The sequence below is a fragment of the Bos indicus x Bos taurus genome, chromosome 16, assembly GCF_003369695.1.
Source record: "Bos indicus x Bos taurus breed Angus x Brahman F1 hybrid chromosome 16, Bos_hybrid_MaternalHap_v2.0, whole genome shotgun sequence".
NCBI classification, from domain to species: Eukaryota; Metazoa; Chordata; class Mammalia; order Artiodactyla; family Bovidae; genus Bos; species Bos indicus x Bos taurus.
Genome location: NC_040091.1, coordinates 32,106,976 through 32,133,950, shown reverse-complemented (window position 1 = coordinate 32,133,950; position 26,975 = coordinate 32,106,976). Strand labels below are relative to the sequence as shown.

The following is a 26,975-nucleotide window of genomic DNA, read 5'->3' as shown; positions in this document are numbered from 1 at the left end:
AGTGTGAACACAAGCTTGTCACGACATAGCACCCAAATCCACAGCAACTATGAAACAAACGTTAGTGCGTATACTTGCACTGTTCACAGAGCGCATTTCAAGTCTGTGGCTGTACGTCATAAATTATACAAAAGAGTTTTATGAATTGCTCTGATACATATACCTAATAAAAGAGTACCTGGAAAATGAGGTATAATTTCACCATCTAATTTGTATGCAACTCCAACTTTGATTTCCGTAAACATGTCCAAAATATCCAATTTGGTAAGTGCCAACCTAATTTTGGAAGAAAGGGAGACGTCAACAACTTGATGAAGGAGTAAAGCAAATTCATACAAAGCTAAAAGTTCCAAAGCAATTCTGAAAACTGGTTAGAATTATATTTTAAAGCATACCACACATAAAACACTACAGGGCAATTTATGGATATATTTTCCTCTATTAAAAACAATGACTTAACTGATCTACTAGTGAGTCACTTTTCTAATAACTGTAACAGATTTTCACTGATTGATAGTCCACGTCCTCTGGCTTAGTTTCTCAGGATCAGCTAATACATATCCAGAGAGGGCTGCCTGGAGTAAAGGACGCATTCTGTGGCTGACACAGCAAGACTGACTATTCCACGTGAATGACAAGGTACATGCACGATACATACACAGATGCAATCAATCCTCATTTCTTCACTCTCCTTTAACACTACCCTCTGGTCAGAAACTGTCAAAGGAGAGTGAGGATCTCTTCATAACACATCAAAACCTCCCAATAAACTGACTGGAAAACAGTTTTCTAGGAAAATCTATAGAAATTAGATGAAACACTAGGTCTGAGATTCTTGTCCACAGATTATTTTTTTATCCTTTATTCTAATATTTGCTAAAAGTTAAGCCTAAATAATATAAACATGAATACATTTTTACATTTATTATGTGTATGCAATATTAATAGCAACTTTTGCTGAGCATTTTTAGTGTGCCAGGGAGCATGCTATATACTCTCATCTAGATTTCAAAATACCCCTTGGATGTAGGTAGTACTATTATTGAGATTTTAAAGATGATGAAAAAGGCACAGAAAGATTGACTTACCCAAAGTCACATAGCATAATGTATGGATCTGGTATTTGAATCCAGAAGTCAGATGTCAATCAAGCCTACCCACTCAATCAGTTCCATTGCCTCCCTTCTGATATGCATGCTCCATGTTGCTCCATCTATCTACCTACTCACCTTTCTACCTGCCTGGCTTACCTCCCTCTAAACTTATATGCATGTAAGAGTATCAAGATTTTCTCTCCCAACCTTGGATATCTAGGGAGAAAAACTAGGGTCTCTCTCCTTACGCACCCCTCCCCTGTATTCTGGTCCACTTCTGAACTGCAATTTCATTTGGAGTCTAAAGAGTGAAATTTTTGTATTAGTGCACTACCTCAAGTTTGCACTCCACAAAATTTAACCTGTAGTCAAGAACTGTCATTTATGAAGTAAGGGTTTCTAAGAATACTCACGCAGTAAATCCATTAATCATATGAGCATATTTGAGCAAAACAAGGTCCAACCAGCCACATCTTCTTTTCCTTCCTGTCGTTACACCGAACTCTCTACCCCTTGTTTGTAATAATTCTCCAATTTCCTAAAGAACAGAAAATAAAACTTTAGGATTAGAATACCAATAGTCTAAATCTAGTAGATGATATAACATGTTACAGATGATATAACAAGGCATAAAGTTTCTTAGAGATAAACATCTTTCAGAAAAAATAAGTTGGAAGGTATAATTTCACAGAGATAGATTTTATGTGAAGGAGGCATTATTTGAAATACATCCACTTTTGACTTTATTTTTTAAACACTATTTTAAGACCAACATTTTTTTACGTTATACAGATAACTTCTAAAAATTTAGATTAACATATATAAATATTGCATATTAAAAACTAAGCTGCTAATAAATATTTACTAAAATAGATAAGTTTGGCCAATTTGTTCTAAGAACTATAGTTTGATGGTTTTCCTGAAAACCATAAGGCAAATTCCCATCTAGTAGTTGCTACCACAATGTCCTTCGAAGAAAATTAAGGCTGAAAACAATGCTCAAAGTTCTAAGCTACAGCCACTCCCTACAACCTAATTTTTCCATCTATCATCTATCTATTCCTTAATTTACACCTTTCTGATTAAAGCCATCATTTCATTATCACACATACTCTGACGGAATTACAACTTAAATACTGCTTTGTCAGGTTTGAATTTCAGCCTTGTTTATCTGTGTGGCCTGGGGTAGTTACTTCAGTTCTCCAGGCCTCAGTTTCCCCATATGTAGAATGGGGATGGTAACAGCACCCAGCTCCCAGAGTTGCTGTGAGGATACAAAGAGCTTTTAAGTTTACAGCGATTACACAGGGGCTGGCCTGAGGTCACCACCAAGTAAACAGTGGGCTATGATTAGACAACGTCTGGAGATCACTTTCCTCAACCTTGACTCCTAATAAGCTCTTGGTGAAAGATACCTGTTATTTTTAAATTCTCCCTCCTCTACTATCTTAATCCCCTTCATAACCCACCTTCACTTGCCTGCAATTACAGTTACCTTTAAGTGCCCACTAATTTCCCCCTTTTGTTGCCAATCTGTTGCCACTAACAATAAAGGTATATGTAATTTTCTTTTAGAGTTGTGCTGATTAATCTTGCAAATTAAGTGAAATGCATAAAAGACAATAATTCTTTAAGAAAAAAGCATGATTTTTCATTTTCAAACTTTTGAATCAGATTTACTGAGAAACAGGCTTACATTGTCTTGTTCTGTAGGAAAGGCACCAATACCAACTCTAGTTGTATAAGCTTTCACAACTCCATACACTTCTCCAACGTTTTGAGGGGGCATACCCAAGCCAGTACACACACCTCCAACTGTACAGTTCGAAGAGGTCACAAAAGGATAAGTTCCTAAAAACAGAAACAAACAGTAAAATATACACAAATGATAGACATTATTTTTTCAAATTCTGCATTTGAGTATATTCTACGTATCTGACAGACTTATGGAACCACCCTTTCAAAGCCTCGATGTTTTATTCCTGATTCTTTCTGTCTGCAGAGATAAAAACATAGGTGGTTAAGCTATAGCTGCAGTGCTGTACTACAGACGCCCCTTGAGTACATGCAATTACTCGGTTCTGTCCAGTAGGTACTCACCTAATTTAATGCCAAAACTCTGCTGTTATCCTACTATGTAGATTTATATTTTATACTTTCCTGTTAATTTAAAACAGGAGTAAATTTTATTTTACTCCCTTGATACGGATACCCCAGCAGCCTGGAGTGACAAGAGTACACCAAGAATTCTGTGGTATTCCACAGTTTATGACCTTTTGATCTCTCTTCAGGGAATAAACCCCAGAAATGACAAGAGTAAACAAAGGTGTACTTCCTATCCCCCCCAACCCTGACCCCAAGATCCTATTCATACTTGAACTCTCTCCTACGCTAATTAGACACTGCTTTCTTCCAGATTGGATAGGCATATTATGGTATCAAGAATATGTATCTACTGTACACAAGTACACTTTAATTGGCTTACTTGGAATCAAAAGTCAATGAAATGTTAGTAACAGCTGAGAACAGTCTTATAGTGAGAGATCATGTTTAGCTTGAAGGTCAACAAAGGCAGTAGTTTGAAGATGATAAGTATCAAATTTTTAAATTCAGAATCTCACATCCAGGGAGTTAATTAAACAGACTTCCATAGATCTTAGGATGTGCATGCTTAGTAACACTGTATATTATTAGCTCTTGACAGTTTTTAAAAGGTTGAATTATAGGTTCTTTCACAGAATTCACCTAATCATCTTTCAGTTCCAAGGAAATAGTCTGGAATTGCTATAAACCAAACAACAACAAAAATCCCATTGACCCAAAGAGTGATTTCATTTTTCTAATAACTGCAAAACACAAAATATTCCCTTTTTAAAAAAAGGGTTAGGATAAGATGACAAACTTTCATCATTCCTGAATATACAAGCAAAAAGCCTTATTCTAAAATACTTTAATGCTAACATTAATTATGCATATCTTAAGCAATTTAGGACTCAGTTATGCTCCCCGTAAATTGTATTTCACTTACCAAAATCAATATCTAGTAGTGCTGCATTTGCACCTTCTACCAAGATTTTCTTTGGTGGTCCATGGAGAGCTTCATACAGGAAATAAACTCCATCTCTCACCATTGGCTTAATCCTTTCCATATAACCCTATATACAAAGACAAAAACCAAGCTCGATGTATACTAATAAATTTACAATGTAAACTATCTGAGTAAAAATCACCCAACTTTTGACAATGAAAACTGACAACTGTAAAGGAGAAGGGGATTGGTGACAATGCTCACCCTATTGCAACATTTGGATTGGCTTTGGTCTCTCATGCTGATTCCCCAGAACCAGAAAAGAGACACTATTTTAAGAAAAGTAGAGATACAATGAAATTCAAAGGTTCTACTTCAACCTCACTGCAAATAATGATAACAATCTTCTGAACAGCCCAGTACTCATACTTCATATAACAGCTTTTAGGAAAACAAAAAGAACTGAATATTGTGCTTTTATATTTTGTAGGTATTAAAAAAGCAGCACTTAAGAGTCCATATAACCATAAGTGCATCAAAGTCTTTCTCAAAATGTTGTGAGGACCACCAGTGTCACTGCCAACAAGCATCAATAATTGATTACTAATATTCTTTTCCCACTGTATTCCATTACAGTAAAATACCTTAGCAGTATTACTAGTAATATCAAATACTAACTCACATAAACATGATAAAACTTTCTCAAAACATGTTTAAAGTATTAATAATACTGCTTAATTCTAGAGATTCAATTAAAAATATAAACAAGAGTTCTCCCAAGGCCTATAGTATAACTGCAATAAAATTTAGTTTCAGCCATGTTTAAGTGTTTAGCCAGACCAGTAAGGAAATTCCAAGAGCCACTCATGAACTCACTAAGTATGTTATACCTATTGATGGACATATAATCCCCCTCTGGCTCTAGTCGCCAGTCTCATGCTTCTTTCTGTTTTAGTCCTTTATTTTTAATGTCTGAAGTGACTGTACCATTCATCATGTTCCTTAAAGTCCTGGTTCAACATACAGCAGTCCCCCCACATATCCTAGGGGAATATGTTCCAAGACCCCCAGGGGATGCCTGAAACCACAGACAATACCAAACTCTACATACACTGTGTTTTCTACTATCCATAGACACCTTTGATAATATTTGTTATAAATGAGGCCCAGCAAGAGATCAACAATAACCGATAATTAAATAGAACACTTATGACAATATACTATAGTAAAAATTATGTAACACAGTTATACTTTTCCAACAGCAAAACTAGCATAAATTTCTTTTTCCTTGGATAGAAGACTTATTCTTACTGTAGACCTTAGCAACCACAGCATATTTTTTTCTTTCCTTATTAAGTCAAGAATTTTCACTGTATGGTTTCTCTTTGGTATATCCAAATTGCCAGCATTACTGCTCTTGTACCTTGGGGCCATTAGTAAGTTAAAAGGGTCACTTGAATATAAGCACTGTGATACCAGGACAGTCAATCTGGCAAGTGAAATGGCTAGTCAGCGACTAACGGGCAGGATGCACTGGACAAAGGGATGATTGATGTCTTGGGCAGGATGGAGCAGGACAGCAAGAGGTTTCATCACACTACTCAGAAGGTCTCAAATTTAAAACTTAAGAGTTGTTTCGCACTTGACCACAGGAAACTGAAACCACAAAAAGCAAAATCAAGGATAAGGGGGGAATACTGTTCAACACCTATTAAGAATCTTCTTACTTAATTCTGGTCATTATTATTCATATACTTTACATTCATATGGAATATAAAATAGAATTGAAAAGATACACCCGTATATTAGCATGTAAATATTTTCAAGTTGCTACTAATAAATTTAAAATATTTGTTGCATGACAGAACGAAAACAAAGTGGCAGTCTACTCTGAGCAACAATCAATATACTGAAATCCAAATACCTAACATTCACAATGTCCCTTGAAGGTCACTTTTTCAAAAGAAATTCAGTGAGTAGGTGACCTAAGGTCTGCTACAACTCTAAAATGATATATAAGGTATGTAAATTCCTATTCAGTTCTGGAACTGATGTCATACTTATTCACAGGATACAAAGAGTAATGGTCAGACACAACGGAAGCAGCTTGAAACTCCAAAGATTTTGGAGGAAAGGAAGGGTAGAGAGGATAGGCAACTTGATTACTGACTAACTTAGGCACCAACTGTGGTCCTAATCTTTGGTCAATCACCTTCTATGTCTCTAAAGAGTACAGTGCTTTAGAGCTGTCCCTTTAATTGACCCTTTGGGGTATCAGTCCTACCTGTGCTGGTTAGCTTTAAAAGTTATCATCTCTCACTTGTCCCTTAGTTGATCTACCCTCCAAATGCTTATGAGTGATTTTTATATAATACAAAGTTAGTCCTTTTTTTCTGCTCAAAATTATTGAGTAGCTAACCTTCCTATTACTGCATATAACATCAACACAAGACTTATGATTTGGTTGCTACTTGTCTAACTTTTTGTGATCTCATTCACTGTAGCCTGTCAAGCTCCTTTTCAAGTACTTTATTCTTGCTCCCTGGTCCCCAATGGATGTTTTGTTAAAGGCACATCATGTAAAATTACTCAAACATGCCACGTCCTTTTAGGCCTATATGCTTTTAGACTTAAAAATACAAATTCACTTTACCAGTTCTTACCTATAATACTTTACACATATCTGTGCGGCACTTACTAACCACATGTTCTTCAATCTCGTATTTTCAGTTCCTAATACAAAGACTGAATGAATGAAAGATCTAGATGCTATTTTGGCAAACAAGTTTTAAGAAGGACATTATAAATGTCAGAAAGCATTACCTTGAGTTTTTGTAATTCACCTTCAATGTCTATTTCCAAAGTAGGGTATATAGATTTGTACTGGTTAGCCAGAACTTTGAACCTGAGAAAAAACAGATAAATCAAGACCTTAGCTCTGTTTTAAAATATTCTGAATAATTTCATTCTATTCAAATGATTTCTGGAGTTAAGTGGTCTTAATAACAATCCCCAAAGTGAAGTTATACTCTGAGAAACAGAATCTAATTAAGGTCAGTCATATGAATAAATGATACATTCAAAATATTTTTTACTGATAGGAATATCAACAATATAATTAAGGTGATGTGTGTGAGGGGCAGGAGGAGCAGGGAATGACTCAAATCTGTAACCACAAGACTTAAATCTGAATTAATTATATTATACTCTGTGAAAGATAAAAGGGAATGGTCTAAAATGATGCTTTTAGGAGAGTCAGCGGCAGACATTAGCAACTTGTCTCCAATATTCTCACTGGAGGTGCCCTAACAATGCAGACAGACAAACTGCTGACTGAAAATGGATACAGCGAGTGATCTTCAATGCTGTTATTAGATGCAACCAACTAACTCATTACTGAGTCACCATATAGTTTACTGATGATTATTAGGTTTCCCACGGAGATTTTTCTACAGTGATTAAATGTCAAGGGGGCATTCCTATTTTTCAAGCTGAGCTTGATACATGTTAGTTCACAAGTACTTGATAACCTAATTATTTCTAGGTGAAAGGACACAGCAGTGTCTTTGAACTTGAAAATCTAAGGATCAAGACCCTAGGATATGCAGACTCCACCACAGCACTGCCACATACTCCCGGAAACATGTCTATTTCTCAGTAAAGCATTCTAAATTCCAATCCTTAAATATAATTTTGGCTTTGTCTTTCTGGGGGTACTCATATGATATCAACATCATGTTATTTTCATGAAGTTAATCTCAAATTAAGGATCAATTCAAATGTAATAAAAAATAGTATTTCAAAAGAAACAAAAAAGCCAACCACCACAAATCAAGTAGAATACAGATTTTTATCAATTTGCATATTGAGTTTTAAAAATTCTAAAAATCCATTTGTTCTTTCCATTTCAAAATACAAGATAGTTACCTCTCAGAGAAGCCACCAAAGTCAGAAACAAGATCGCACATCCTGAGTCCACTCCGAGCAGCTTTGGAAGAATAAACTGGGCCAATGCCCTTTTTTGTGGTACCCAAACTTAAAAATAGATCAAAACAAGCTCTGAGTTAGAAGAGAAAGATCCAGTTCTTAATGTCAGCTGACCACAAAGAATTAAGTTACTATGAGTGTTTTCTGTTTATGCTATTTTATTTTCATGATCTTAATGATTTTCTCTGAAATCTAAACAGGATAGTCTAATAGCTATTTTTCTTAAACTTCTGGCCCAGAATTGAAACAAAAAAAGACCAGATATGCTTAAAACTGCACATACACACCCACCCACAAAAACCCACAAAAAACAGAACATACTTTTTTCCTGCTTGTTCTTGTCTCTGTTGTTCCTGGATACCATCAGCTGCTTGATGAAAATCAAATACTGAGGGAGAAAAAACAAAATCAGCTGTTATTGACTCAAAAGTAATGTAGGAAAGCAAAATGTATTTTGTTTTAAATTACTTAAGTTACAAATCCCTTCAGCCTAGCTTATGACAAATACAAGCCTAACTGGTATATTATTATGAAAATATACCTGTTCATTCATTCCTATTTATTGCAATCTATCATATTTTTACAAATGAGTCCTTAAGACAGTAATTTTGGAATTCTATAAAGCTCATTTACTAAGATATTCTCTGCAAGTTTTGGACTCTAGAAATTTGGGGGTTATGTTGATCATCTCCCTCTTCTCTTTCTCATAAGCTAATAGTGGAGATAATATTAAAAAAATCAAATCCCAGAGAAATCAGGAGAGAAGAAAAAACACAAAGAACAAATAGAAAACAAAGAGTAAATATAAATTCAACCATACCACTAATTATACTAAAAGTAAATAGTTTAAATACTCCAATTAAAAGGAACATTATCACAATGAATAAAAAGCAAAGTCCCAATATACTTGTTGACAATAAATGAGCGATAAATATAAAGATATAAATAGGCTAATAATATATGCAAATAAATGCTCTTTGTATTTTAATATGGCTTATTTTCAAATAGAAGTAGCAAAGCCTCTTGAAATACTGCTTATTCATTTGGTTAGCTAATTCTTCAGAAGTAGGTAATCTTAACCTAGTCCTTACCAGAAACAGAAGAAAAAAATTATTAATATTTCATGTACTTGAACTCAATTGTTACAATTCATCCTACTTAGTTTTCAATAAAATTAAAGATCAAATCATCTATTAAACGCTTTCATGTTTCTGATAAAAAGACAGTTATATATAAATACAGTGTACCCCCCCTTACCAATATGAGCTCTGTCAGATATGATAAGCCTTTTCTCCCAGCCTTCCAGACCTAGAAGGAAGGGAAGAATAGACATGCTTAATTGAACATTTGTATAATAATGTTTAAATCTTAATTTCCTTATAAATACAATGTTTAAAAGTGTTTTTCACTGAAGTAATCATTTTAGTATTTTTTCTTCTGCATAGGAAATATGTTTAACAAGAATTTTCTCATCTGTCATTATACAAACTCATTCACAAATTCTATCTTTCTAAATGTTTTGCTCTAAGTTATTCCAAACTCAAGCCAGCCATAGCCACATAAAATACTTTTAAGCATCCAAAAACACAAATGGTACAAAATATCATTTTGTCAGCAGTGGGGAGTGAGGAGCAGAGCATGGGGAGAATTTTGAGAAAGGGAGTTAATTTTGGGAATGGTGCCCTTTCCCAAGACAATTACAAAAAATGTGATTAAACAAAATAATAAAATGTTCTCACTAATTTTTCCAAAGTACTATCAATTACTGCACTTATCACACTGAATTATAAGAAGATCTATGTATCTTCCCATTTAAGTGTGAATGCCTGAGAGTAGGAGTCATGAGTTTTCATAACATGGGGTCTGGTATCCAATAAATGTTCAAAGAAAATGACTAAATGTTCAAAGAAAATGAATAAATAAATGAATTTAAATATTTTTCTTTAAAGACAGAACCTTAGGTTATATGTATTCTAAGGATTAGCCACCCAGCCCAGGTTATATGTATTCAAGGATAAGCCACCAAATACTAATTTTGAAAATTAGTATTTGAATAATAAAAAATATTAATTACTTTTGATAATATTCAAAGATTTGTTTTAAAAATATTCCTTATAAAGAAGATATTAAGGCCCCCATAGTTGTTGACATGTAAACACATATGTATTCTAAAGTTAGCTTAGGCAATATTATAAAGTAAATATTACAAAGAAATTCAGTAAGGTGGATTCAGCTGGGTTAGGCAGGGAAGAAGGAAAAACAGTAGGGCAAAACTGTTAAGGGGGATGAAGAACAGCGGAGAGCAGCATGGGAACCTCAACCTAACCAATTAAAGAAAGCAGACACAACAAACAGGTAAAATTTCAGGAAGACTACAGAGAGAGAAGCAAGACAGGCTTCTTTTAAGTCAGATTTAGTTGTAAGGAACACTTAAGGATGGATGGACTGCTACTTTTATGCATGAAAGATAAACTTTAAAAATTTAATAGAACAGTACATTAAACATGAGTTAAGGGGAAACTACACTAATGATTTTTCTCAATTATGTTTTATTTGTATTGTCACAGTCCCCTCAAACCCTAGAAAGGCAGCCAAATTGAATGTAAACAGACTTCCAAAACCCCAGAAAACATAAGAGAAGGCAGGAAATCAAGTCTTTTTTTTTTTTTAAGATGGAAGTGGATTCACTGCATAGAAGCGTTTTCCTCACTTGGAGGGAGGGATCTAAACAACCCTCTTTTGTCCTGGGTTGTAGTAACCAAGGGACTTCCAGATCCTCTAGGAAACGAGGCTAATAGTGTACAAAATGGGCTACAGTGCCTTCCTGAAACTGCCTTCAGCTAATTTTGGTTTGTGCAGAAGAGGATGCTAGCAACCACAAGTGACAAAATGAGCTTGTTTCCCAGAGTCGTGCCACCAGCATATAGTAATTCTAGCTACCTAAAGATAAGGTTTGCAGACAACCAATGTGTAAAAATTCAGGACTTACACAATGAACTTGCTATGCTTGTTTTTTGTTTAGAACACTGATTATAATGAATAAAATATAATAAAAATTTATTCAAATAAATAAAAATTATGACATAAAAATTATGTCCCAATAACCTGTAATTTTAAAGTAGAAGATAAAAATGTGAAGTTTTTTCTGGAATGAGAGTCCCTTTAAAACTTTACCCTTGCCCCCCACCAAAAAAACCAAATAACTGGTTACCAGATAAAGCAGACTCATTCTTTCATACCTTTTCCTTTTTGAACATTTTTTTCTGCTTCCTCAAACAATCCAGGTAGATGAATCACCACACCATTTCCTTAAAAAATAAAACACATACACACAAATAAACAACTCCCAACTTTAAACATCTATATTTGTAATACATAATGATATTTAAACAAAGACATTTACAATAACCCTTATCTAGAATAATAGAAGAGCGATACACTTGAATTAGTAGAACATTCTAATTTATCAGGGAGTTACCACAGAAATGACTCCAAGTCTTAAATAGTAGTAAAATGTAAATATACAATTGAACATAATGCACATAATATAAAACACTTAAAACTATACTCAATAAACTTTGAAATTTCTTTGAAATGAAGTGAAACTGTTATTTTGAAAGGAACCAGTTATATAGTTTTAGGCAAACTGACCCAGATCACAGTCTTTCAACTTGGGGACTCAAACCAATTAGTGGCCATAAAATCAATTTACTGGGTTGTGATTAGCATTTTTAAAAATAAGGCTAGAAGAGAAAATGTCAGATTGCATCTTATGTTACAAGCCTTCAGAATCCATCCATGAAACATAGACTTCTCGCTTTTCTTACTATGCTTCACAGTGCTTGGAAACCTGATTCGATGATCCAACACTTTGCTACACAGTTAAGATGCCAAAAAGAAATAAATGCAAAGTAATCATTCCAAAAAGTATTAGGGCTAAAAGATCTAAAAGATGTGTTAAACAGTCCAAGTCAGGTATATTCCAGGAGGTACCACTGTCAGGATTAATAAGCAATCAATAAATCATTTGATTAGAGATTAAATAAGCTTAATGAAAAATAAACACTATTATCAACTGGGGGAAGAAAATCCCTAAGTTCAGTTTACATACTTACCAATGAATGCAGTAACATTTGGGTTAATTATTCCACTGGGTAAAAGGTGAAAATCATACTCCACAGAATCTACAACAACTGTATGGCCAGCATTATTTCCTCCCTGAAATACAAGATTGGGAAAACTAAACCTAACAATGAATATGACAAGCAATATAACTCCTTCCAAAGTGAATTAATGATCTCCTACTACAATGACAACGTTACTTGAGGCAACCCAAGTATTTGCCACGAATACTTATTCTCTAGAGGCTTACAACAGTTTGGCCATCCTCTTTCCTTTCCCTACTTGAGTGATTATTCCTAACAGTATCTAGAAATTGGAGAATTCAGATTTCTGGAAGACTGGAAGACATATTCCGTCTTAAAAAGAGAAAGAAATGAACAAAGTACAGGGAACAATCAGCTTGTTATTCTGTTTCTGGCACTATGTGGAACATGTAGCAATCTACTTAATTATCCATGACACTGATCTTTAAAATATCCTTAAAATTGAAAAAGTAATCTATCCTAACTTGATAGAAATATTCATATAATTCTCATTGTCTTAAAAGTGTGACAAGCAACTCTGATCTAAAATTATTATTCCTATATGGATTTATCAACTAGGATATCTCCCAAGCAATTCCCTCAGCTATTAGTTATCCTGAAGACTAATTTTTAAATTTTAAAATCAGTCTTGTGAGCTTGGTTAGTGACCAATTCCTTGAATCTGCTTGTCTCTGGCTTAAGTAATACACTGAGTCAAGGAACTTCTAAAGCTGAGCATCATAGTACAAATCCATGGTGAAATTTCTACTCTATGAAACAAAATGTAAAACTGAATTATAAAAATCAGGTACAAATGAGACAGTATTAAGTGACCAGACAATTTTTCTAATTTCTAAGCTTAAAAAGCATGAGGAAAAGACACAAATCAATTTGATTATGTTTAAACGTCTACAGAACACTAATTTAAAAATAAACAACAAACTAGGAATATATCTGAAGAAATAAAAAGTTTAACTTCTTTGTAGGACATGACTGGTTTAACTTGATCACAAGGCTACCAAATTTATGTACTTTTACTGTCATCATGAATTCACAAAAATGCCAGAAAAATAGGTCCTGCAAAAAAAAATCTTCAACAAAGCAAATACTTATTTACAGTGTTTTGCACTGCACAAAGAATTCCTTGCTTAAAGACTAGAGTTATGTCATGTATGTTTAAAAGGAAACAAAAGACTTGGCAGTGGTAGCCTGTAGTCTACCAGGTAACAGGGAGGTGACAAGACACAGGAAGACAGAAGCAGGGATTTAAGCAACACCTCCTTCACCTGATTCCATCAAAGAACAGGTGAATTTTTTTTGACTATTTACTTATTTGTAGGCAACGTCTGCACATGGATACAAAAGGCACAGTAGGATGCGCAGTAAAAAGTCAAGTCTTTCTGGTATTCTGCTCTCCCTTACCTGCTACAAGGCTGCTGTTACTGCCTGCTTTGTGTGTCCTTCCCTAAGTAATTCTGCATATACAAACACATATTTGCATATTCCACCTATGCAAATAATAGCAAAGATATATACCTGGGCAAATTGCTTTTCTACTTAACAAATCTTAAAGCTCATTCTCTATAACCTTGCAAACCTTTTAACAGCTGCACTGTATTCTTTTTTATAAGGACACATACATTTATTAAACTGGTCCCACAGAAAGGCATTTGGATTGTTTCCAACCTTTTGTCTTTATTAACAATGTTGCAATATACTTCCTGGTCATACTTTATTATTATTTTACCCTTGGCAAGTTTATCACCAACTCTGACAGAATCCTAAAACATATTACATAAACTAAAGAATATACTGGAAAAAAAAAAAAGAACATATTGATCTTAGTCTTTCTTAAATAATCCACAGAACAATTCTTACTTGGTTTTTATGGCTTTTCTTTCATTCTATCCCTCATACCAATATTAGCCTTTTTATCACAACTTTCTGTGATTTAGGAAACTTCCAAGTTTCAGGAAAAATATTTTCAGAGTATAAAAACTCATTAAAATTTCTTCAAATCTTAGGAAAATGTTAATTTGTTATTATAACTATTTACATTGTTATAAAACACTAAATTTAATGAATTCATATTAAACTGTTATCAAGTACTGGTGACTTTGAAACAATCAATAAAGTGTTATTATTTAAGCAGAATCAGTTTTCTTTTTAATTCATCATTTGCTTAATATAAAACAAACTATCCACTTTGTAATTTTGATGTAGACTTTTAAAATAACTCTCTTTATACATTTTTTTTACACAGTTGTTTTTAAAGATATACTAATATAGTCATTTGGATAAATAATTTTTAACTCAGTTGTTCTTGTGTATAACAAAGCCTACTACTCTCTTAGATAATATCTTACTAAGACAGGACGTAATGATGGAAGGATAGTGGCTGATACATTTGTTTGAGACAGGTCATTGTGATTGGTGATAAATGACTTTAGGGCAATACATTGGTTTACTTCTTTGAGTTCTTCCAAGTTTACACACAGGTGGTGGTTCAGGCTAGAAAAGTTCAGCTGCAAAAGGCTTGAAATCACACTTTCGTGAACAGCTTGCTCATTCAAACATTAACCAAGATTGTTCAATAATCAATGCCTTATTAAGGATTACTATATGGTTTAAATCCCACTTAAATTGTTTAATTGAGTAGGAAAATATGGTTAAATATATTCAAGAATAACCCTAAACTATCCTGTTGAGGAGTTAAGGGAGAAAATGCGTGTATTAGCTAGTATGCTTGGTCACTAGTGCCCTACAAGGGTTGGGGTGTAAAAAGCTTCTAACCTTGAAACACTTGCTGTGCAGAAGAGTCCTGGGGTGAACTGAGACGGAGCTACTCATAAGGCATTTTTTGACAAATCTATATATGATACAGCTTTCAGTATAGTCATTTCACAAAAAGCCTCAGATGAAGCTTCAAATTTCAACTGCCTATTTGGATGCCAACCTAAAATATGTATAAATTTTGTGTGCAATGTGCTTAGTCGCTCAATTGTGTCCAACTCTTTGTGACCCCATGGACTGTAGCTCCTCTGTCCATGTGGATTCTATAGGCAAGAATACTGGAGTGGACTGCCATGCCCTCCTCCAGGGGATCTTCCTAATCCAGGTATCAAACCCAGGTCTCCCGCATTGCAGGCAGATTCTTTACCATCTGAGACACCAGGAAAGGCCATAAATTGTGTGGAATATACAAAATTCTTCTTGGGAGCTAAGGAAATTGTTCTGAAACACAGGTCCAAGGAGGGGTCACATGTTAGCAGCAGACAGCAAAAACGAAGAGGTTTCAACAGAACCACCATTGCCAGTCTCACCCAACCAACACCCATGACCACATTACCAGGGCAAATAGTCCTTCTGTATCCACAGGAGATTGGTGCCAGGACCCCCAGAGACACCAAAATCCACAAGTGTTTAAATAGTGCAACATTTGCATATAACTTATGCAAACCCTCAAGGATACTTTAAATCATCTCCAGATTACTTATAATACCCAATACAACATAAAGTCTATGTAAATAAAGTTTTGCTTTTGGGAACTTTCTGGATTTTTTTTTCAATTTATTTTTGACTGACAGTTGGTTGAATCCTTGGATACAGAACCCATGGATACGGAGGGCCAACTGTACTCTCAACTGCAGACTCCCACATTTGCAATGAAGAGCGTCTCACATGGGCAACTCTCTGCAGTATGTACCTAGATAAGTAGCAAGGACATATATATTTATTAATGTTTCTCCTAACTAGCACTGGGAAGGCCAGATAAATGATGGAAGATAAATATATCTTTCATTCTATTTTTAACAGATGCCTCAAAGCAAATTTCGAAAAGTATCCTCCCAGATCCAACATTAGTCACATATTTATATTAATAGTTATATGTAACTACCTCTTGTTGCTTTGCTAAATTTCCATAACACTTATGATCCCACTCATTTATGCAGCATTTAACAAATACTTCTAAATATCACAGCTGTATATTTTATACTACTTAACTAAAAAACAGAATATGTTCAATTGTTATAGAAACAAGGAGTTGTGGAACAGTAATTAATGCTGTTTTACAGATCAACCGTATCAATCGAGAAAATGTTTCTTAATGAATCTCAGATGCCTTCACTTTTGAACATTTTTAATTTTGAAATATACCATCTAAAACCCCATTAAACAAACGAGTGGGGCTCAAAAGTGGCTGCATATTCTGTGGCAAGTCTCTTTGAGGAAAAACATAAGTTTATAATGCCTTATATATTTTTCTTACATTAAATAACAAGAACAAATGTAAAATTCAGCGGGGATAAAAGATGACGAATATAAACTCTTTAAATACAAGGGCTCAATACTTCTTTGCTTCCCCCACAGTGACCAATAAAGTTCTAGACACTGTTAGTACTTATTTGATATGCACTAATTAATGAGATGGTTGATATAGTTGATATGGACTAATTAATGGGATGGTTAGATAGCATCACCGATTCAATGGACATGAACTTGAGCAAACCCCGGGAGACAGTGGAGGACAGGGAAGCCTGGTGTGCTTAGGGTCAAAAACAATTGGAAAAGAGTTAGTAACTGAACAACAACAACGATAATTTTAGAAAAGTAAAACTCTACAATTCTTTGAAAATAAAGCCATTCTACCACCTCTTCAAAACAAAAGGAAATTAACAATATTAAAGTGAAGAATACGTAAAAGGAAAAAATCCAGTCATCCAATCAGCACTCATCACAATCACAAAAACATCCTCTAATTTGGTGTTTATTTTACTGATTTTCTTTGACCATTATTCTTACATTAAGATTCAAGGTAAATATTAAACAAGCTTCTTAATAACCAAAAAAAAAAAAAAACACTGTACCTCACTGAAATAAATTAGAATATTATCATGGAGGTGGGGGAGAGCAGAACTAAAATTCTATGTTCTCCAAGATGAAGAGCAAAGTTTCTTGTATATACTTTTAGGGTTTAAAAACCAATACAGCTAAGTCTCATTATTTTAATTATAGTTAAAATAAAAACCTATTTAACACCAAACATTTTCCCTCCAGAAAAGCACCAAAGGTCTACAATATAGTAGAAAACAACTTACAAAGGAGAATAACCCTGAATTGTTTCCTCATTTCTTATCTTCCCATATGAAATGAACTGAAGGTTAGTTATACCTTCAGTACAGTGAGTCCCTCTGCCTCCCCTCCCCCTTACCATTTACTTCCTAAATCACAATATGTAATCATCCCCTCTGGCAACAGTAATTGATCCAGAGGAGGAAACCTGATCCAGGCCTGAGCCAATCAAGCTTCTCTAGGGAATTTGATTGTGAGAGATGCCTATCTCTAAGAGAGCATCCTAAAAACGGCCAGTTCTGCCTGCTGAGATCCAAGGAGTTGCCTAAGGCCAGGCCACTCCAGGGTTTAGCCATCTAGGTCTTCCTTCAAGCCTAGCCCCATTTGGCTTAAGACAGACTGTTTTCCATTGTTTATAAAGAATCCAAAGTATTTACAAAACAAAGTCACTGCAAGACGGTATGTATACAGCCCATTCTCTAAATTCACGTCCTGCACTGGTAATAACTGAATATAAGATAATTAACTTATGTACACCTGAAACTAATACAGTAAATCAACTACAGTTCAATTAAAAACTAATTTCTAAAAAAGTTAATTTCTAAATTTTAATATCTATGCCATCAAGAATAAACCTCTAAAACATGGTACTGGAGGACACAGGGATAATATATTATTTAGTTGTTTTGTAACTGTTCTCTTAAATATCATAAAAGTCATTATAAACTTATGATTTTCCTCAAAGAGACTTGCCACACAATATGAAGCCACTTTGGGGCTCCACTGGTTGGTTTCTTGGGGTTTTAAATTGTATATTTCAAAATAAAAATATTTAGCTCTTTTATACTGTTTTCATGTACACTTTTTCCCCCAATTTGATTTTAAACTTAATAAAGTCAGATGACAAGTGTTTTAAATTTTCTTTCCATAGTTCGTCAGAACCAGAGGCTATGAAGCCCAACTCTATAATACAAGTTTGGATCAGGAAATGTTGTTATATGTAAGTTTCTAAGAAGGTCCAAGAGAGGAAAGAAAAAAAGAAAGGAAAGGAAAAGAAAAAAAAATTTTTTTAGATTGGAATGAAATGACACTAGTCTGCAAAAGTGACTCCTGAGTCTTGACTTATTTTGCTGTTAGGTCTTCCTCTTTTCCAAAATCACTCAAACTAAGTGAGTTTCTGAGAGGAGATGGAAACAGTCAATGTTACAAACCTGAAAGAATGGTATCTCTTTTCCATCTAATAGCAAGAGTGTTAAGGGCTAACAATTTCATGCACATAGCCCAAAGGCATTACTCAGGCCACTTAGTTTGGCCTCCAAAATAGTCTGTGTCTTCTCTTCGTCCTTGTTCCTCTGAATACATGAATACTATACTGTAATCATAGAGATCAAAATGAACGTCAATCAAAAAAAGTCAGAATAAACACTATGAATTACAGCATAGAGTAGCAATGCTTCAGATCCATGCCTTTGAACTGTTCTAGCAACCAAAAAAGGGTTCCCACTTCATATCTAGTCTTGAAGTTCCTTAGAAACCTAACAATCTTGTTTGGAGTTGGTGCTGATTACCTGTGCTGATTTTCTTGGTAAAGACCGTTCCAGCCCGTGTCCCATTGTTGATTTCACTATTTGCCAAAACTAAAACACAGCAATCCACAGCAATAAAGGAATTATAAACAAGGATGACTGTTCTTTTATAAAAACACTCAAATAACTGCAATTAGCTTGTGATTCCAAAGTAGAGCAGGTTTAAGTTACCGGCAGTAAGCTGATCAAATTAAACTATTCAACAGTAACCAGACACGCTAGATAGGAAAACATATACAGGGTATCTGAATTTCTTTTTAGCAAAGACATCCAAGTGCACTGCTCAGTTATCTCTTAAAGGTTTAAGACATCTGCTTTACCTTACAGTATTACATTTACCTTCCACTTTCATACACAGATAAGTGTCACAAGGATGACAAAAATCTCAGGTACCTCGTATTTTGTACCTTAAATTACATTATAAAACAACTCACAAGGAAAATGGAAAGTGGAATAGACTTGGAGGATCTCAGGTTCCTGATTAAGAAGCTCCGATTCTAGGTGCATGTGTGTGCTCTAATATACACACTTAACAAGGGTCAGAGATGACCACAGTCATAGATAGGAGGATCAGACATGCAACCAAAAAAATGCATAAACCAATGTTATGCAGCTCTTTATAAATTCCAGATAAAAACTCCCCTAATCATTAAAACATTTATGGAGATATTTTCTTAAAACACACTGACATTGAACTGCAGATTTCAAGTCAAAAAAATTTTCTCTCATGAATAAAACCCTTCCTTTAAAAGGGTTTTCAAAACATAATACAGACAAAAGTCCCATTTTAAAAAATGTCATGGGACTTCCTATTTTGTAAAGAGGAATTTTATTACATTGAATTAAATATAATTAAAAGTTGGTTCAATGTAAAGAACCATCCATCTTGGAGCCAGAGTAGCCATGGGAACTGTCCTCTATTAATTGTCCCATTTTTTTTTTTTTTTTTTTAATTGAGCATACAACAAACTGAGGAGAAGGCAATGGCACCCCACTCCAGTACTCTTGCCTAAATCCCATGGATGGAGAAGCCTGGAAGGTTGCAGTCCATGGGGTCACTGAGGGTCGGACACGACTAAGTGACCTCACTTTCATGCATTGGAGAAGGAAATGGCAACCCACTCCAGTGTTCTTGCCTGGAGAATCCCAGGGACAGGGGAGCCTGGTGGGCTGCCGTCTCTGGGGTCGCACAGAGTAGGACACGACTGAAGTGACTTAGCGTACAACAAACTGTGGAAAATTCTTGGAGATGGGACTACCAGACCACCTTACCTGCCACCTGAGAATCCTGTGTGCAAGTCAAGAAGCAACAGTTAGAACTGGACATGGAACAATGGACTGGTTCAAAATTGGGAAAGGAGTACATCAAGGCTGTATACTATCACCCTGTTTATTTAACTTCTATGAAGAGTACATCATGCGAAATGCTGGGCTGGATGAATCACAAGCTGAAATCTTCAACCCTGAATATTCATTGGAAGGACTGATGCTGAAGCTAATGCTCCAATACTTTGGCCACCTGAGGCTAAGAGCTGACTCCCTGGAAAAGACCCTGATGCTGGGAAAGATTGAGGGCGTGAGGAGTAGGGGGTGACAGAGGATGAGATGGTTGGATGGCATCATCGACTCAATGGACATGAGTTTGAGCAAACTCCTGTAGATAGTGAAGGACAGGGAAGCCTGGCATGCTGCTGTTCATGGCATCACAAAGAGTTGGACACAACTTAGCAACTGAACAACAACACAGAGTTGATTTACAATGTTGTGTTAGTTTCAGGTAGACAGTGAAGTGATTCGTTATACACACATATATACCTTTTTTTTTTCAGATTCCTTTCCCTTATAGGTTATTACAAAACATTGTGTTCCCTGTGCTATACACACTTTACTGTTCTTTTCAAATGCTTTCCCCAGACAATACTGAATACCTCAACATCCCTTTTTCTACTGATAAAAAGTACTCTAACATCACCAATCTTCACTTACTGTTTGCTATGTAGCTAATCCACATTAAACTTTGGTGTCAACACTGACTTAGTCCCCAAAACATACATAGATTTGTATCCATTACTGTTAAGTAAGCTATTAAGTATATTATCAATTTACAAGTTCACTCTAGATTTGTTCTAGGCAACAATTATTCCTAAAGATACTTAAAACAACCAAACTAATCTACCCTTTCTCACAAAAATTAAAGAAACAGAATAATATTGGTCAGATTACTGAAGATAATTTCATATAATTAAAAAAATTTATGCCTCAAAAATAAAGATAATGCTATATTATCTATACTAATACAGTAAGCTTAAATAGTGAACAACTTTGAGATCTACTGCCCTCAGCAAAGAAAAACTGTTTAATAGAAACACATGGCAGTCAACTGAAATTTGTTGAGGAAATGCACAAAAATTATACAATTATCAGTTATCTATTTTCTCATAGATACAGGAGATAAAACTTTAAAGGAGTAAAGCCTTTGAACATAATAGTACAACATAAAAAAATACTAGCTAAAAATACTATGTAACAATTGTTAATCCAAGGAACGCTGGGGATTCCACATTAAGCTCACATCAATAGTCAATTAAATTGCCCAGGAATATATTAAAAATAATAAGGCTTTCCCAGTGGCTCAGCGGCAAAGAATTCGCCTGCAATGCAGGAGACACAGGAGATGTGGGTTCAATCCCTGAGTGGGGAAGATCCTCTGGAGGAGGGCATGGCAACCCACTCCAGTATCCTTGCCTGGAGAATCCCATGAACAGAGGAGCCTTGTGGGCTACTGCTCATAGGGTCACAGTCAGACACAACTGAAGTGACTGAGCATGAGTATTAAAATAATACAGGAAAGAGCTAAACTACGGAATTCAAAGAAATTTCTAAGGGTGATTCAGGTCACACAATATATATTTGTTAAGTATTTACTTCCTCTCTGCCTCACAGGGCTTCCCTAGTGGCTCCGATGGTAAAGAATCTGCCTGCAATGCAGGAGACCTGGGTTCGATCCCTGGGTTGGAAAGGATCTCCTGAAGGAGGGCATGGCAACTCACTCCAGTATTCTTGCCTGGAGAATCCCATGGAGAGAGGAGCCTATCGGGCTACAGTCCATGGGGTCGCAAAGAATCGATACAACTGAGCGACTAAGCACACACTGCCTCATGTAGTACTGGGTGCTATGGAAGAAAACAAAAAGGGAATGAGTCCTCTTTCTGAGAAACCTACATTCTAATAGTACTAAATCACTTCAGTTGTGTCCGACTCTGCACTGGCAGGTGGGTTCTTAGCACTAGCGCCACCTGGAAAGCATTCTATTAGGGAAAGCACAATAATTCAAGAAAGTAAAATTTAACCAAGTACACCACACAGTGGTAATCACTTATGTACGATCTTGGAAAATACTATATATAGAAAACAATCCTGATATGAGACAAAGAAACAGCAATTGTTATAAAACTGGAAGAATGGCTTACCTTAAATGCTAATTCTCCACCAGCTTCAAAATTATGGAAGGTGGTTTAGAAGATAATTTTAGCTGTATAAGGTCAAGGCATTAAAAGAACATTGAAGTTATTTTCTTTTAAATTATCTCTCAACCTTTCTGAGTATTTCAAGGAGAAAGTCTCAGTTGCTGCTGATATGTCTTTTGCATTTCTTTATCACTTGCTAATTGCTGGTTTCAGACCCTTCAGCAGATACCCACATCTAGCTACAAAAATTTTTTTCATTGTGCTTAGTTTTATGGCCAACTTTACATACAGCATGTGACAGGACATACTTTCCCTTTATAATTAATTTTACTTAGTATTTCCTCTTTACATTAACATTAAAACCCTGGGGGAAATCACAAAGAAAGGAAATACTGTTCTAGCTACCCCGATCACAGGCAACTAACCTCATGCCTGTCACAGCCAAGACTGCCAAGCTTTACTTTCACCAGAACAATAAACAAGCCCATGCTTAAGGCCTGATATAAAGTACAATAGTCAAAATCTCTGTGGTTTCTATTCGACGAAATGAAGAAAATAGAGACTAATTTACTTTGAGGGAATTGGGGTAGGGGGACAGTAATGACCTTCTAATAAAACTATTTTTGTGTTGCCAGGAAGGGGCCTTCCTATTCCCATATTTTAACCTTTTGAAAAACCCACACTAACACGCTTCTCCATCCCCATCCTGGCAATACTTTTCTAAGTAACAGTTGTCCACTAGACTATAAACACCTTGTGAGCACAAGCCCTGCCTTTGTCAGCTAAAACTCTGGGGCTAAGTGGTCCCCTATAGATATTTATTATGCGATTGTTGGATGAATGAACTATGCCAGAAATTGGTCCTATACTTAATTCTTCTTCTCTTTTTCCTGCAAGACCTATTGAATTAAGTCATCCTTCCATCCAAGTCCTACACACTTATTTAAGGATCTAAAGTATAAGTATCTAACAAGTTATAACTTCCTATAAATCCCAAATCTAAAATGATGATGAAAATGCCACAAGCTTTGCACCTATTCTTTCCAAAAAGATCTTTTATATTTAAAATAAATAGTTACATGCAATGTCAGCTTTTCTTTTAAAAAACTGTATTTTCATTGGGAGAAATTCCTTATTTTATGATTCCATTAGAGACACATTATGTGTATACCACTTCTGGAGAAACACTACAAAATCTGAGCTTATGGCATGAATATGACAAAATATACTGATTAAACTCTAAAAAGTGCATATTATTTTCAATAATACACAAAACTTAAATCATCAAACAGAGCAATTCAAGTCCAAATGTCCTTCCAAAAGTTGACTTTTCCCAGCTCTCTATACTTCTTAAGAATTTCAACAGTCCATAACTATCAATTTTATAACTCAGGAGAACTTCACTAAGAGATGTCAGCTTACTGGGACTGACCAAATAATATAGTTACCAAAGTGAATCACAACAGATATTCTTAAATCCATTCATTATCTATCTACCAGCATTAACAAGACATTAAGAATCCTCTACAAGACATTAAGAATCCTTTGGGTTCTTAAAACACTAGAAGAATATAAATTTTTAAAATTATATAAGGAAGGTAGCAAGTCAAAATTTTACAGGTGAGTCAAATCTGTCTAACAAGTTTGCTCATACATGTCTCCTCTATCTTCAGCCAACACTAAAGCCAAACTTGGCTCCTTATCACTCACTTCTCTCCAGACTTTCCAAGGGCATCAGATCAGATCAGCCCATGACCTCCTTCAAAACTACTTTTTGCAGTAACATGGCAATACCCTCTCCAACCATCAAGTGAGTTCTACTTCTTTTCAAAGTGATTATTAAAATTGAGGATCTTTTAGAATGAAGGCAAAATGGTTACATCCCCCAAAACTTCTTACAACCTATATTGTTATTTATGTTAGCTATTTCTGTATAAAAGAATTTGCCTGCAATACAGGAGACCCGGGTTCGATTCTTGGGTTGGGAAGATCCCCTGGAGAAGGAAATGGCAACCCACTGGAGTATTCTTGCCTGGAGAATCCCATGGACAGAGGAGCCCACTGGGCTCCTCTGTCCATGGGTTTGCAACAGTTGGACAGGACTTAGCAGCTAAACCACAACCATTTCTGTATAAGGAAGATATCAGAAATGACAGTGAAGTAGATAAAGGGGTCTCCAACCTCTCCTCCCCCCCAGAGTTAGGTATTCCCATACTTTGCCACAGCACAGCAATATAGGATCTTAAGAGAAAAGGAAGGTGATGGTCAGTTTTCTGGAGCAGCTCCTACAGCAGTATGAGGCAACACCTTTAGGGGTGTCATGAGTAACCTCCTATGTGTCTAGCCAGAGAGGTGGAAGAATAGAAGACTGGAAGAGAAGTGGTGGTGGTGGTAGTGGTAATAATAAGAAGCAGCTTAACCCAGAAACGGGCAGGATGGATTTCCTCATGCAAAAAACAAAATTTTCTCATTTAACTTTTGATGTACTTGTGATTACTTTTTTCTGCCTGCCAAAATGGTATTCAATTTTAGGTTCAGTCCGACTCTTTGCGACCCCATGAATCGCAGCACGCCAGGCCTCCCTGTCCATCACCAATTCCCGGAGTTCACCCAGACTCAGGTCCATCGAGTCAGTGATGCCATCCAGCCATCTCATCCTCTGCAGTCCCCTTCTCCTGCCCCCAATCCCTCCCAGCATCAGAGTCTTTTCCAATGAGTCAACTCTTCGCATGAGGTGGCCAAAGTACTGGAGTTGGTAGAACACTTCTCATCAAGCAGGCCTACGAACTTATTAGAATGCACACAGCATTATTATATTATGCCATGTACACAGTTCATGAAGAAGAAACATTCTTGCAACCTAAACAGCAGTTAACTTCAGACATTACCATTCGTTCAGAAAGGGCTTATTGCTCAACTATTTCGAATTTTGAAATTCGTAACAGTTAACTATGAGCCTTAAAGGCCCAGCCTCTTGGCTGCTTCAAAGCAAACGACAAATAGGAAGAAGGCTTACAATGAAAACCACGAGTCTTCGGGGAGGAAGTATATTACCATTCCATTTCCCGAAAGTTCACTCTAGGTGTGAGCGTTAACAATGTAAATATTTCTAAATACTAGATCTGACACTTGTATTCTTTTACTTGCCTCACTCGTAAAAGAGCTGGGATGCCTACCTTTAGGACCAACAAGTAAAATTAACGTTCCTTAGTATAACCGTGTACCGAGTAAAAAAAGGGGCCATTACACGGTTATAAACCGCCCTAAAGCCCAGAAGTGTGTTCTCATGTCAACAAAGTGGACCCGAAGAGGCAAAGCTCGGCAAGCTCGGGCCTGCAGGTGGGGGAGTGGCGAGTTTGGATTTCTGGGCGTTTCGGCCCGGTTGGTATCCCCTGGGCGGATGGGTGATGACGGGGACGATTTTGCGGCCCTTTAGGGTCTCTGCCCGGAGCCGGCAGCAGGCCTCGGGCGGTAGCTCCTCAAACTCGAACGGTCTCCCATCTCCACCCCGGCCCCAGTCCTGGGTTTGAGCACTGGTCCTCGGACCGAACACTGCAACTCCCCAGGCATCGCGCATTTCAAAGGCTCCCAGAGTCAAGCCGCATTTTCCTCCTGAGCCATCACGAGCCCGCAGCCCGAGACCCAGGTCAGGGGTCTCCGACCTCCCGCCATTTCTCCACGTCGCCGCAGCTCGTAGTAAGAGGAAAGAACCTCAAGGTGACACCTTATTTCGGACGGTGGATGCGAGTTCTGGGCCCGAGCTCAGGGGCCGGCTTCCCGTCAGAGCCCTGCCGCCTCACCTGGCAGCGGCACACGATGTCGGCGTCCTGCGCTAGCAGATCTACCACCTTCCCCTTGCCTTCGTCGCCCCACTGCGCGCCGAGCACCACCGTTACCCGGTTCCCTCCAGGCCGCGTCCTGGGGCGGCCGCAGTCGCCGTTGGGCAAGGAGGATGCCGCCGGGTTGGTCTCGGCAAACGCCATGGCTCCGGAGACACGAGGAGAGCCCAAATGGGAGGCGGGTAGCTTGAAGTGCGCGAACTGAGCTGCCCTGCGGTCGCCAGCCACATGCGGAGGAAGAAGGAGCCAGAGCCAGCCCGGCCCCGCCCCACCTGCCGGGTCGCCACCCTCCCACCAGGCCCGCCCCGCGCTCCCGCCGCCCTCTCAGAGGGACACCGGGACCTCCCCGCGCACGCCGGCCTTGGCAGCACCGCCCCAGGGAAAAGCCACGCCCCTTCCGCGGCCGGGCGCGCCCCTCCAGTGCGAACTCAGAACGGAAAGGATGGGGGCGGGGCTTCGAGCGCGCTTCAACCTCAACGCCCCGCCCACCAGCCCTTTCTCGGGCTTTTCAAACTGGAGAGGCGGGGAGGTACGTGCCAGTGCGTCAGACTACAACTCCCGGCAGCGCTCTGGTCAAAGTGGTGTATTCCGGTGATTTGGTGTCTGCCATCTGCACGTTTCAGTTTGTGAAAAATGTTTGTTTTTAAGTTGTTTCTTAATATGCTTTTATTAGGGAATGAGATAGTGTATACAAAATACGAAGGGTGGAATTTCAAAATACAAATGGGATGAAATTGGAACATACTATAGATTTAA

General features: G+C 36.9%; 1 protein-coding gene across 1 annotated transcript in view; it reads right to left on the bottom strand.

Annotated features, from left to right (window-relative positions):
- ADSS (adenylosuccinate synthase) overlaps nucleotides 1-26,496 on the bottom strand; it is a 32,471-nt gene extending 5,975 nt beyond the window's left edge. Inside the window, exons 1-11 of the mRNA XM_027564684.1 lie at nucleotides 26,181-26,496; nucleotides 12,225-12,327; nucleotides 11,349-11,417; nucleotides 9,367-9,417; nucleotides 8,431-8,497; nucleotides 8,050-8,157; nucleotides 6,946-7,027; nucleotides 4,123-4,249; nucleotides 2,791-2,945; nucleotides 1,508-1,632; nucleotides 179-276 (exon numbers count right to left, since the gene is read on the bottom strand). Of these exons, the coding sequence (XP_027420485.1) occupies nucleotides 179-276; nucleotides 1,508-1,632; nucleotides 2,791-2,945; nucleotides 4,123-4,249; nucleotides 6,946-7,027; nucleotides 8,050-8,157; nucleotides 8,431-8,497; nucleotides 9,367-9,417; nucleotides 11,349-11,417; nucleotides 12,225-12,327; nucleotides 26,181-26,363 (1,168 nt within the window). The 5' untranslated portion in view covers nucleotides 26,364-26,496. The remainder of the gene's footprint in view (nucleotides 1-178; nucleotides 277-1,507; nucleotides 1,633-2,790; nucleotides 2,946-4,122; nucleotides 4,250-6,945; nucleotides 7,028-8,049; nucleotides 8,158-8,430; nucleotides 8,498-9,366; nucleotides 9,418-11,348; nucleotides 11,418-12,224; nucleotides 12,328-26,180) is intronic.
- Nucleotides 26,497-26,975: the final 479 nt, after the last annotated feature.